The sequence below is a fragment of the Bidens hawaiensis genome, unplaced genomic scaffold, assembly GCF_021521415.1.
Source record: "Bidens hawaiensis isolate Kalapana, Puna unplaced genomic scaffold, B.hawaiensis_p1.1 tig00054818_1, whole genome shotgun sequence".
In the NCBI taxonomy this organism is placed as follows: domain Eukaryota; kingdom Viridiplantae; phylum Streptophyta; class Magnoliopsida; order Asterales; family Asteraceae; genus Bidens; species Bidens hawaiensis.
The window spans coordinates 59,591-73,195 of record NW_027499869.1 but is presented as its reverse complement, the minus strand read 5'-3'; the positions used below and the strand labels follow the sequence as shown (position 1 = coordinate 73,195).

Genomic DNA, 13,605 nt, shown 5'->3' with positions numbered 1-13,605 from the left:
ATAGAAAATGAAAAACAACTATGAAATGTGTAACATAATTTTTAGCCTTTTGTTTTTTATTGCCAATTTTTTTCCAGTAGCTTCAAGATATTTGAGTTCGTCTTCGTCATTGTTCTTGCATTTTCTTCATGTGCGTTAATTTTGTTCAAAAGTCAAGGTATGATAACAACTCTTTGACACATCGGAGGATCAAGCCAAATAACAAACCCACAACTTTGTACCTTTCAGTATAACATCAATTAGGTCAGAAATTGGAGGACCAACATCGATTAACTATGTCAGAAATAAACAAAATTAATGTTCTAACATACCTTTATACCACAACAATAAAAACGTCGACCGGAGTTACGTGATTTCCAGGATGTTCGAACGATGGTTAACAAACCGCATGGGCAAAACACCATATCATAATTAATTGAAAATGAAGATGAACAATGGTTAGGGTTGTTGGATTGATGAGCAAGGGGTGATATGTTCATTTATGGTTAGAAATAACCTTTCAATTGTAATATGTAATATGTAATATCTCTTTTTGTAAGGCCCCGTTACCGGTAGCCCTACTTTAACGTTGGATTTACTCATAAACGCAGTTCTAAATATCATAGTTAACAAAAACTTTCGCGGAATAATAAAACTTCAACCATAACATTTTACATAACCATCAAATCATGCCTTATAAAACATTAGTAGTCAATTAAAACAAAACATAGTCTTTAAAACATCACAACATTTCTTCGAGATGCCAGTATCTTCGATTTCCATGCCATATGTCTTCCATCACGAGAGCTGCCTCAACCTATTTGCCTGCGTGCATACTAAAAGTCAGCTATGCTGAGTGAGTTCTAGTTAATCACATAACTTACTTTTCATACACATATATGTGCCCGAAGGTACGCATTACATACATATCATGTTCATCATTCGTCCATACACATTCATATCTAACCATACATTATAAAGGGCGTTTCACCTACATAGCTCGGACATTATTATTAGGGTCCGGTCACCTACATACCTCGGACATTATTATTAGGGTCCGGTCACCTACATACCTCGGACATTATTATTAGGGTCCGGTCACCTACATACCTCGGACATTATTATTAGGGTCCGGTCACCTACATACCTCGGACATTATTATTAGGGTCCGGTCACCCTTCATCCTCGGATATTGTTAGGGTCCGGTCACCCTTCATCCTCGGATATTGTTAGGGTCCGGTCACCCTTCATGCTTCATACCATACATGTTCTTACATACTTTTCCTGACTATACGTGCAATCTCCGAAGAGCGTTCACGTACCAATAACATATCATACGTACATTATGCATACATCATATATATTCATACATACATTTTATCTTACATCATACATAGCAATCGCATCATTAGCTTCCACCTGACGGTACATGCAATATCCGAAGATCGTTCACGCATCGTCAAGTAATCATCATACATACATCATACAAGGCATACACTTACCACTTAAGGTAAGTGTATTAACTATCACATCGAGTATGCACACAGCCCCGAAAACATAACAAGGAAGTGGGGCTAGGAACTCACCTCAATGCGGTTGTGTTCACCGTTTACGGTTATTCCCTTATTGAGTTGTGCACGACTAACTGTATAATAATTATACTTATCAATAAACTATCACTACACATATCGTCTTTCTAGTTTAATCATTACCCTCAACGAATGGGGGTCCGGGGGCAGCGCCCCTAGCGGGGTCCAAGGGGCAGAGCCCCTGGCTGGGGTTAAGCTGTCTTTACACATTTTCCATTAGGATTTTGAATCATTAAATAATTTGCTACTTAAAATCCAAGGGCTTCTTTGTAATTAAATCATTCTTTTCTAAGTCCAGGGACTGTTCTTGTCATTCTGCCAAACTCCTAGTTGGTTACTTATCCTTAACGAACTGACTTGTCATGACGAACTGGATATTTTAACGAATTGAACCCTTCTAACGAACTGGACCCTTAACGAATCAGTCCATAGCGAATCAGTCTATGTAACGAATTGGACCTTTCAATTCGTTATCTTTTAACTATAACGAATCAAGGGTAATTCGCTATCCTTTCCCCTTAACGAACTGAAGTTAGTTCGTTATGTTTACTTAGGCGAATCAGCTAGCGAATCACTTTAATTCGTTGGTTATTCCTTAGCGAACTAGGGTTAGGTCAGGGAATGTCAGAACATTCCCTGACATCCCTTAACCTCGTAAATACTTTTCCGGCGCCGCCTTTGCCGGAAGGCCGCCGGAAAACCGCGAACACATCGGAAAAACGAGTTTTAACTCGTTTTTCACCGTTTTTCATCCCGTTCGATCCAGATCTGAGCTAGGGTGACCCCTAAGCTCATCATAGGTTCGGTTTATACCCGATTCCACCCGGATCTAGTGACTTAAACGGTTTAACGGTGTCGGCTCGTCGTTTTGTGTTTATATCTAACGGGTTTAAGCTCATACAATAAAATACTATTATACCTTGGGTCGGAATCGGTTTTCTTCTTGGTTTCGGTCTAGAGAGAGAGAGAGAGACTAGAGAGAGAGCTTAAGTGTATGTTTTGGGAGGTGTATGTAATGTGTGAAATGAATGATTAAAGGCCATTTAATGACTTATATAATTATGGATCATGGGCTTAAGCCCATGGTCCTTTCCTCTTTCTTTCATAGCCCAAGTCCATAACTCATATCCATTTAACCCAACACTAGCCCGACTCATAATAACTTGTATTTTAATTTATTAACCGAAACCCGAAAAACGGGATGTTACACTTTTGGTTTGTTTGTGTATCCAAAACTAATCCAAGTATGGGTGTGCACAAAATCGAAAAGACCGAACCAAAACCGAAACAACCAAAAAAACCGAACCGAAAAAACCAAACCGAATTAGAAACCGGTGGTTCGGTTTTGAACTTTAGAAAAAACCGAAATATTTGTTTTGGTTCGGTTTTGTATTTTGTAAAGAACCGAAAAAACCGAACCGAAATTACAAAAATCGTAATGAACATAATATCTTAACCGTAACCGTTAAAATAAAATATGTCAATAACTATTTGTTTAGTTTTAACATATGGTTAATAACAAATATATTTAGTTTCTGCATATGGTTAATAGCTAATAATATTGATACTTTTAGTTTTGATTTCGAATTTTGATTTTAGAGTATCCATTATAAGCTTTTAATATTTGAGATCTAAAATATTCAATGTTATATTAATTATTAGTTTAAAGAAAAAAAATGTTATGCCTAATTTCAATATCTTAGGTCAAAATTTTTTTTTACCCATAATGTTTTGGCTTGATTAGCAAAACCGAAAAAATCGCATCCAAAACCGAACAGAACTAAAAAACCAAAAACCGGAAACCGAAAAAACCGAAACCAAACGGTTTTAAAAAACCGTAAAACCGAAAGTTTGGTTTTCGGTTCGGTTTTAGTTAAAAACCGCACCGAACCGCACCACGCACACCCCTAAATCCAAGTATCCAGTTGCAATAAAATCAAAAAAAGGTACTAAATTTGTGCCATTTAACAAACCACATGTAAGAAAATGATACTTAAATCAAAAGAGAAATTATATAAAATCAATGAAATTACCAATTTTCCCTTAATTTAACTGAAAAAACAAACAAGGTTACTAAAATAAAATGTTTTTGAAATGTCAGGTATCATGAATTCAAAAATAACACTCAAATTACGGAATTAAACAAACCACGTGGATAAAATGAGCCTTAAAAAGAAAACAGAAAAAAAAACTAGTCATCGGAAAAAATAGATATTTTTAGAGAAGATATGGGGCGTGAATAATGATTTCAGGACCCAAACCCAGAGGGCCGATAAGAATTAGGGTTTCACTTTCTTTCTTTCTTTCAGTCGCCTCATTAATACATATACCCTGATTACCTTTTCATTCACCCAAAAGTCCCAATGGCGGATTCAGAGTCGACTGGAGTGGTGGTTTGCTTTTACGACAGCAAGGGCTACGGCTTCATCAAGCCAGATGAAGACGGCGGCGAAGATCTCTTCGTTCACCATTCCGAGATCCAATCCGACGGCTACCGGAGCCTCCACGAAGGTCAGAAAGTCAAGTTTCTAGTTCTTGAAAAGAACAACAAGTTGCAGGCTGTTAGTGTTGTTCCTTTAGATGGATTTAACACCGATCGTAATCGTAATCGTAATCGTAATCGCGACGTCGCTCGTGCCTTTGGTCGCTCCGGCGGTGGCGCGTACAATGGGAATGGCGGCGCGTACCGTGGGGGTGGAGGACGTGAGTGCTATAATTGCGGTGGCGTTGGCCATATTTCTAGGGATTGTAGTAGCAGTGCCGGGGCGGGGGGCGGCGGGTGTTATAACTGTGGAGGGTTTGGGCATTTGGCTCGGGATTGTAATCAGGGACGTGGCGGCGGTGGAGGAGGGTGTTTTAACTGTCGGGAGGTGGGGCATTTGGCTAGAGAATGTACTGTTGGTGGTGATGGTGGGGGCGGTGGACGTGGGTACTCGAGGTCCGTTGGTGGTGGTGGGAAGTGCTATAACTGTGGGGAGCCGGGGCATTTTGCTCGAGAGTGTCCGACGGCTTCGTGAATAATAAACTGACTAAAGCTGTTCCTCTAAAGTACCTATTGGGATGATGATCTTGAAGGTATATTTTGGCTAATTAGTTTTTTGTTTTTTTATTGGATTATTATTTGGAAGCATGTTCTAGTGGTGGTGTGTTTGGGTTGTATTGTGTTGCAATCCTTTTAAGTATATTTATGGGCTGCTTGTTAGTCTCAATTTTGTTTTTGGATTTTGAAGATGGTTCAATCTTTTAATTACATTTATTGCTAGTTTTTATGCTATTTCTTTGGTTCAGTTTTGCTATATAATCTTTGCCTTTGGGTTGTGTTTATTGGTTTTTCGTCGGTGAATGTGGTTGCAACCCTTGGTGCCAGTCTGGTGTGGTTGGGAATTATTTCTCGCTTGAGTTTTATGTTTGTGGTTGAGAATAATATACATTGGGATCATGATAATGCATTTTTAGATTATGAGTTTGCTAGTTTCTGAACTTGTGTTCTTTGATGATTAAGTGTATGTCTTCGCTGATATTTTGTTCTGTGCAATATAAATTTTATTCAGTTTCAATGGTATAGAATATTTTCTTCTTCAGGGATAATGTTGAATTGATTGCATTAGTATTAACATTAATAATATGTTTAGTATAGACATGCTAAGAATCAAAGCCAATCAATAGATCAACATTTGATTGAAATACATTTAGCAGTAGCTTGTATCTTCAAGATTTTTAAAAGTACTTAACAAACCAGAGTCTTTCGGATTCGTGATACAAGCAGTACATTAATAGATATACAGATTTGACATGTGTATTCTAAAACAATCGTCTCACTCCCAAATGCAATACATATCCATCATGTACTCTCAAAACCCCTTAACCGTCTATTATCTTTGCATACGTGATTGGTTGCAGGCGACACCTTGCAGGAAAAACCATTCTGCGCATAATATGCATCATTGAAGATTGGTATGCAGTTCTTGTGAACAAGATTCAAATAAAGACCTTATTTGGGGGGGTGCTTGGTTCTTAGGTCACATGGAATGTATCCCTGTGTTTACATGGACAAGATAGATATAATCTTTCTTGTGTTTAAGCATATGCTTAAAGTCGATTGATATCATATTAATCCTTGACGAATACAGTTTGTCAATCACATACAGTTTTCATGTGGCCAATGAAACATAGTAATTGGTTGCTTCATCATCTTACTGGAAACGTTCTTTGTCTCAGTTAGAAACTTGAAAGTCGGGTCTGGGTTTTATGCCCACGTCTAAGTTGGTTCGTCATCACATTAATAATGTCTTAGGTTACACGAAATCCCTTTAGATAACCCAAGGTAATTTTGTGAAATTTTCTGATAAGAAAACTTGACATAAACATAAATATGTATGTATGTTTATATGTGAATTTAGTTGCAGATGATTTGAAACAATAATGGAATAGTTGTATTTATATACTGAGCTAGCTTTTTATGAAACAAATGTATAGGTTTTGGAGTTGTATTTAGAACTCTTATAATCACATCTATTAATAGAAACTGTCACCTGTATCATCAATGTTTTGACTATCGTGGAACAATGCCCTTGGTTCTGCACGAACCAGCACCTAAGTTGGATTAGCAAGTGCCCAAGTTGATTAACAAATGCGCAGCTTTTAACATAGTTTGTTGTAACAAATTTAACTTAGTAAAGATGAGCAACAGACACATTGATATTTCCGAGTGAAAGAAAGAGTCTGAAAACTTACATACACATGAATAAATGATACATTATAAGTTTATATGTAAATATATCAACATTTTGTGATCATATTTCATTTGTTACCATTTCAAAACCTGACTTGACCTGAACTAACATATTACTCATTTTAATCGGAGCCCTAAACTCGTTATCCAACAGAATGACCCCTCCCATTTTGTCATATTGACAACCGTAATTAAACTTTTATCAGCATCTTAACTATCATTTCCTTCTGCAGTAAATCATTTTACATGATAAATAACAATTCAGTTTTCATTTTTAACCAATAGAAGATACATTTCAAGAATAAGAACCAACAAAACCACATCTATACATACACCTTTATCAACACTCTTACAAATCAAATAACCGGGCATCCGTCAACCACAATGCCTGCAGCACCCGGACAAGAAGCCAGTGAACAACCGTCTGGTTTACTTCCCCACCAATCTAAACTAACACCCTCCATGTCCAAACTAACATACAACAACACCCCCATAAACGCCAACCCAGCATCCAATGCCCCTGACATCACATAATTATGCCGGCCCCACCAGTTATGATGGTACCTATATGCCACAAAACCCGACAAAAACCCAATAATTATCCAACTGTTATAGTTTACAGAAGTGGCGGGCGGCATATTAATTGTTGCACCCAACAAAACTGGTGTTGTGATTAGTGTAATCCAGTTTTGGCTCGGGAAAGCTTTGTGCAACAACCAGACAATTATAGGTGCCAACGCACCGGCTAAAAAGAACCAGTTTATCGAGTTGTAGTAGCCCAGATCACCAAAGATCCGGCGCGGCCCGATTAGGCCCCATATGACCGAGGCGTCATAGAACACATGGTCACCTGGGCAGGTCCAGGGGCTGCCTGGGGGAAGCAAGGCTCGGTCACATATGTTTGGGACCGTGTCCATTAGCCACCACGCGGTTGCTAAGTGTGCGAATGCTGATATTAGTGTGCCACATACCTGATCACAAGGTTTTAAGAAATGGTGTTAGGGATAATTGACTTTAAGTTGACAGTGAGTGGAAAAAAAAGTTTACCTGAGCCATGAACATTGATCTTGGAGGGATTTTCATGTATTGGCCGAGTTTGAAGTCTTGTAAAAAGACGATACCTTGTTTCACACTAATGTACCCGTAAACCTTGAAGCACATGTTGGCCACGGGGTATCCTGGATATATGTATCCTATGATGTACTCTGTGATCACATTCAAGCCGGGCGTCTGTTTGATTAGTTACAAACATACCCATGTTAGAATTGAATACATCATCAATCTATTCTAGTATAAACTTGAACGCACCTTAGTCCAGAATCCGTTACGGTGCAAGATTATAGATACCTCGGTACAGAAGACAAGATTATAGATACCTAAGTACATAATAAGTATTCTAGTACAAGATTCTAGATACCTCGGTACATAATCTATTCTAGTACAAGGTTATAGTTAACCAAGTACATTGTCGATTCTAGTACAATATTATAGATACCTAGGTACATAATCTGTATTCCAGTAAAAGTTTATAGATATACCTAGGCACATAATCTATTCTAGTCCAAGGTTATAGCTAATCAAGTACATAGTCGATTCTGGTACAATATTATAGATACCTAGGTACATAATACACGATTACAAACACTTTACAAAATCTACTCTAGTACAACATTATAGATACCTAGCTATATATGATCGATTCTAGTACACAATTAAAGATACACGAGTACTAAATTCATTTCAGTAACAACCAAAAGATACCTGTGTTAAAGTTCATGACATCATTATCATTAATCTATTATAGCGCATATTTGAAGTACCTGGTTTGTTGTGGCGGTGATGACACCAATAGGAAGTGTGAAAAAGAATGCAAGAGCACACGCCAACAAGAACGCCCACCAGGGTAACTGAAGTTGGCTTTTAAAGTATTCAATCACAAACAATGTTGCTACAATGTTGGTCAACAATATGCAAATGAACCACCACTGGGGAACTTGACTGTATCGCCTCATAAGCTTACTATGCACGTCCATTTTCTTTTCCTGAAACGCAGACTTACTCAGCTGCCATAAGTCCCTAAAACAACATAAACACTTCAACTTAAAACCCCAAAAAAAGATTTAAAAAGGTAACAAGATTCAGACCTTCCATGAAAGACGAATACATGAACCACAGTCGCAGTGAGACATGCGAAACTAACTGCGTAATTCATTGCAAAGAAGATACTAAGGTAAATTTGACCTTCTCGATCGTACGCATCCGAGTCAAAGTGAAAATTAGAGTCAACAATAGCTGAAGTGTTGTATGATTGCCCAGAGAAGGTGAAAAGATCATCCGAAAATATTGGAAACCTTTTAGCTTCATAAACATTAAACCAATACGCTAAAGGCGTTATAACGTACGTAACTAAACCATAACCAACCGCAATGTTGGCTGTCGCGAACCACGGGCTAGCCAAAGGGCTCCCAAGATAAGATGATATACTCGACCAGTCGAACCCGATCGCACCAACACCAAGACCATGAAGACCCGACCCAATCTGTTGCGCTAGTACAGATTTAGGAAAGATCCAACATATCCACGAGAGCGATGTAAGCATCGGGAAAAGGTATCCCGGGAGAAGATAATAAGCAAAACTACAAATGAACACAATGAGAAAGAACTCGTTGCGGGTTAACCCTCCTTTCGGCCTCGGCTCTTTCTCGTGTAAGGCCCTGAAAATCACAAGATTCTTCTTTTAAAATTGGGGATCTTTAAGCGTTAAGATATTAATGAGTAACAATGCAGAAACATGGTCCGTCCAGCAGCATCAGCAGGTACTTACCTAAAGAGGGAAACTTGAACAAGATTCTGGGGCCACCACATGGCGGCGGGGTCCACCAGATACCGGCGGAATATACCCGCCCAGCCAAAGCCCAGCACCTGGGTGGTAAGGACGACAATCAAGGCGACTGAAAAGGTCAAGGTCTTGGCGTAGAATATCTTGACCGCAGTGACAATATGAATGGCGTAGGGATTCCCAGCACCAGAGTTGGCAAAGATGGTAACCAGCACATGCTCTTTGACATTAAAGGGTCCGGGGTTGAGGGTGAACTGGTGGTTTGTACCTCGGAAGAAAACCCTTTGGGTGATGGTGGCGGCCATGAGGTGGCCGAGAGGGACGACTGCGATCTGGGCGGAGATGGAGGTTATGGAGAGTGGTTCACGGCGGTACCAGAAGAACTGGTTTAGGAATGAGAGCAGGATGCATGATATTATTCCCAGCACCCACGTCCGGAAAGTAATCACCGGTAAACCCGGGTCGTCGGTTACCGGAACGGTGAGTGCGACCTGCTCGATCGGCGAATTCTCCCCCGGCGACTGGGAGGTGGAGCCATGGATCTGGGTGTTGTTCCAAACTGCACATTTTATAAATTAATTTAGAACTGTAATAATTGGTGGAAACTAATTTGAGTTTCGTTTAGTTTTGACTTACGCAGGGGAGACGTGATTTCGTCGTCGTCTTCTTTCATCTTGTTCTTGGCTGCTGCAGCAGAAGATATCATTTATGTGGATTATGCAGTGCCAGTGATTGGGTGGATGTTGGAATCTTTTGGGGATATTTTATTTTATTTTAGGTTATGATATGTATGAGGTCCATGTTCGCGACCAGATACCTCCCACATGTTCGCGACCAGATTCAAAATTTTTTATAATTTATTACTTAATTTTTACAATTTTGATATATATATTTTTCTAAATGTTTCGTAGGCCCGAAATCCACAAAGCGGCGCGAGCGAGGTGACTATCATAAAGGACGACTTGCGAGATTATATCAAGATTTTCTGACATAAATCTTTTCCCCACAAGGACGCGTGGGAGGTTGCGAGACATCACCCGAAGTGGGAACCAATTCCCGTGGTCGACATGGACGGACCGACGACTCCAAGGAAGAAAGGATCTTCTTCAAAAAGACAAAAACTTCCGAGTCCGGGAACTACACAACGTCTACCGATGGCTTGTCAAGCAACATGCCGAACATGAACTTGAACGAGGAACCCGAAGACGATCCCGACGAAGACACACCCACACCCACACGGCCGCATCGCAAGAAAAGTGGGGAATCGTCAACAATATGAAAGGAAACTGTAACAACTTGGATTTTCTAAATTAATATTCATATCCATTACCCGACCCGATTATGTTCGGAAAACTTTATCGATAAATATATCGCGTTTATCGGGTAATTTATTATTTTATAAATATTTGTTATTATAACTATTTAATATATTAAAACAACTTTCAAACATATACATTTTTAACCCCTTAACCATACTTTAACCTTGATACGCATCCACACCCATATTAGAAGGACCATATTGCAAAAATATGATAATATCATCCAACCCAAAACCCAAACCCGTATACCCAAGACCCAAACCCGATAACAATGTGTATACTTAACCTAAATCGTATCTTGATCCTTAATTCTCGGAGTTTATTTGTAGTTGATATACGGAAATCAAATGTAAGGTTTAGACGATCCTCTTAACGAAGTTAATTAGGAAATTATAATCAAATTGATTCGGATTTCGTATAATACTACACCGCCATAACCTAGATTGGGTATATGCATATCAGTGTATTATATTTCAATTGCTTGCATCCTCTCAACCCTTTACCCGTCGCCTATCAATCCCCCACATCTAATTTATTATCTTCGTCGTTTGATTTGGTTTTTAATCCCGTCTTTGACATTCGTCTGCCGTTTGTATTTCATCATCATTTAAACATCGATTCAGGTAATTAATTGGTTGGTTTTGCTCGTCTTGATATGTTCTAGAATACCCCTAAACTGAATCGAATAATCATTAGCGGATTAAACGATTTGGTTGGTTAGGGTTCTTAAGCATTTGAGTTGGGTCTGCTTCTATTGTTTATATTTATCCGCAACTGGGTTATAACCAAGTTGGTCACCAGCCTAGCTGGCTGGTGCAGCATGATTGAGGGTTTATGGTCGGCTGGTCGCGGGTTCAAACCCCCAACCCGTCTGTTTTTGATTATTTTTGGTATTCTTTTTCTAAAATAATTTAATAAGGATATTATTAATAATATTGATTAAAGAAAACTATTTTATTAAAAACCGATTATATAATACTTGCGTTTTTCTCATCTTTCATCCTTGTATGTGGACATATATATAAAATCACGCGAACTCATATTTTTAGTTTAATATATGTATATGAAGGACAAACTTATATATATTTATGAGCTTTAACGAACCTATAATTTTAAAGATGTATTTTATTCATATAATATTTTTATGTAATAAAATAGACAGAATTACAAATTTTGTCCTTTAAAAAAAGCCAAATTATGGTTCGTGTCCTTTTTTGAGTTTCCTTGCAGGCGGTGTCCTTTAAACATTTTTTTCCTACACGTTATGTCCTTTACACTAGCTGGGTTAGAAAAACTCAGTTAAATGACAACATGTGCATGGCATGTGAGGGCTTTTTGGTCATTACAACGTAGTGGTTCAAATACACATACACACACACACTCTCTTCTCATCTTCTTTCTCTTCTCGTCTTCTTCTCTCTCTACACCACCACCACCACTACCAACCCCCTTCTCTCAGCCGTGACCACCACCAAACCAACCCCCTTTCCCGTCGTTGTCTACTTAGATTGAAGGCACAACCTCAATCGTTAAATTTCGTGGTGGTTCGAGATCTGCCCGGAGCTCGCCGAAAAATCAATGGTGGTTTGAGATCTGCCCGGATTTCGTCGGAAACAACCACCACCACCATTAAATTTCGTCGGCCTGAAGCCACCGCCACCACTCCAACGCCACCGACTCGCCTGCAATTGTCGCTGGAAACGCCACCGCCGCCTACCCCTTCAACTGAATCTATGGAATTGGGCTCGCCGGAAACGCCACTCGCTAGCAACTGTCGCCGGTCGCTCAGATCTGTTAGGTGAAGTGGGCTCGCCGGAAAATCTGAGCAGAACTGAAACACCGTGGCAGTCACCATACTCCACCACCAACGTTTGATTCACCTCAAAATCCATCTCCATCGACGCTTTTCCATCATCCAGATCTGTCAAATATTGATACTTTTACAAACCCTATGTTTGATGCCAATTTGGGAATTTCTGGGGTAAGGATAAGGGTTATGTTGGTTAGGTTAGGAGGTTTGGGATTTGTGAAACCTTCTATGCGACGGGGGTGGGTGGGGGTATGGTGGCCGGAGTGGTTGTGGTATGGTGGTTGGAGGGGTGACCAGGTAAGAAGGTTGGAGGGAGATAGAAGATAAATTGATGGGATGAAGATGAGTTTTGGCCCACTGTAACTCAGTTTCTTTTTGTTTAATTGGTAGTATAAGAGTAAAAGTGTAATGACCAAAAAGCCCTCACATGCCATGCACATGTTGTCATTTAACTGAGTTTTTCTAACTCAGTTAGCATAAAGGACATAACGTGTAGGAAAAAAATGTTTAAAGGACACCGCCTGCAAGAAAACTCAAAAAAGGACACGAACCGTAATTTGGCTTTTTTTAAAGGTTGGAGGGAGATAGAAGATAAATTGATGGGATGAAGATGAGTTTTGGCCCACTGTAACTCAGTTTCTTTTTGTTTAATTGGTAGTATAAGAGATAGAAGACAAAATTTGTAATTCTGTAAATAAAATATTATAATATACTTTTAAACGGATTAATAAACTTATAATATTTTTAAGGATGTGTTTTACTTATATAATATTACAATATACCTTGTTTATAATTTAATAAACTAATAATTTTTCATATAAAATATTTATATTAGTTATGAGTAAAAAGAATATAATATGGCTTAATGATAATTATAAATATCTGTAGGGCCCCGTTACCAGTGTCCTACTTTGGGCGTTGAATTTACTCATAAACACAGTTTATAATATCAGAGTTAGTAAAAAACATTCGCGGAATATTGAATCATTCAAACCATAATCTTACATAACCATCCATTCTTGTCTTAACGGGCATTCAAATCATTTAAACATAAAATATTATCTTTAAAATAACATAACATTACTTGAGATGCCAGCTTCTTCCAGTTCATGCCATGTGCTTCCCATTATGCAAGCTTCCTCAATCTACTCACATGCGTGCATACTAAAAGTCAGCTACACTGAGTTAGTTCTAGTTAATATTACGACATACAATCTGTTCTCATACTTGCACACGTGCCCGAAGGTGTGTACATTATTCATACTCTATTTTACTTTCATAACTATCCATACTATATAAAGAGCCTTCCGCCCTATAACCTCACAAATATTATAAGG

The 13,605-nt window shown here is 38.7% G+C and overlaps 2 protein-coding genes across 2 annotated transcripts; one reads left to right on the top strand and one right to left on the bottom strand.

Annotated features, from left to right (window-relative positions):
• The first annotated feature begins 3,929 nt into the window (after positions 1–3,929).
• LOC143600709 (uncharacterized) lies at positions 3,930–4,911 on the top strand. Its single transcript, XM_077078324.1, has one exon. It carries the CDS (start codon positions 3,932–3,934, stop codon positions 4,583–4,585), a length of 654 nt encoding a protein of 217 aa, XP_076934439.1. The 5' UTR covers positions 3,930–3,931; the 3' UTR covers positions 4,586–4,911.
• Positions 4,912–6,540: 1,629 nt separating this feature from the next.
• LOC143600710 (oligopeptide transporter 7-like) lies at positions 6,541–9,699 on the bottom strand. Its single transcript, XM_077078325.1, has 5 exons — positions 9,125–9,699; positions 8,445–9,014; positions 8,121–8,376; positions 7,348–7,530; positions 6,541–7,271 (listed from the first exon to the last, which is right to left on the bottom strand). Exons 1-5 carry the CDS (start codon positions 9,442–9,444, stop codon positions 6,657–6,659), a joined length of 1,944 nt encoding a protein of 647 aa, XP_076934440.1. The 5' UTR covers positions 9,445–9,699; the 3' UTR covers positions 6,541–6,656.
• Positions 9,700–13,605: the final 3,906 nt, after the last annotated feature.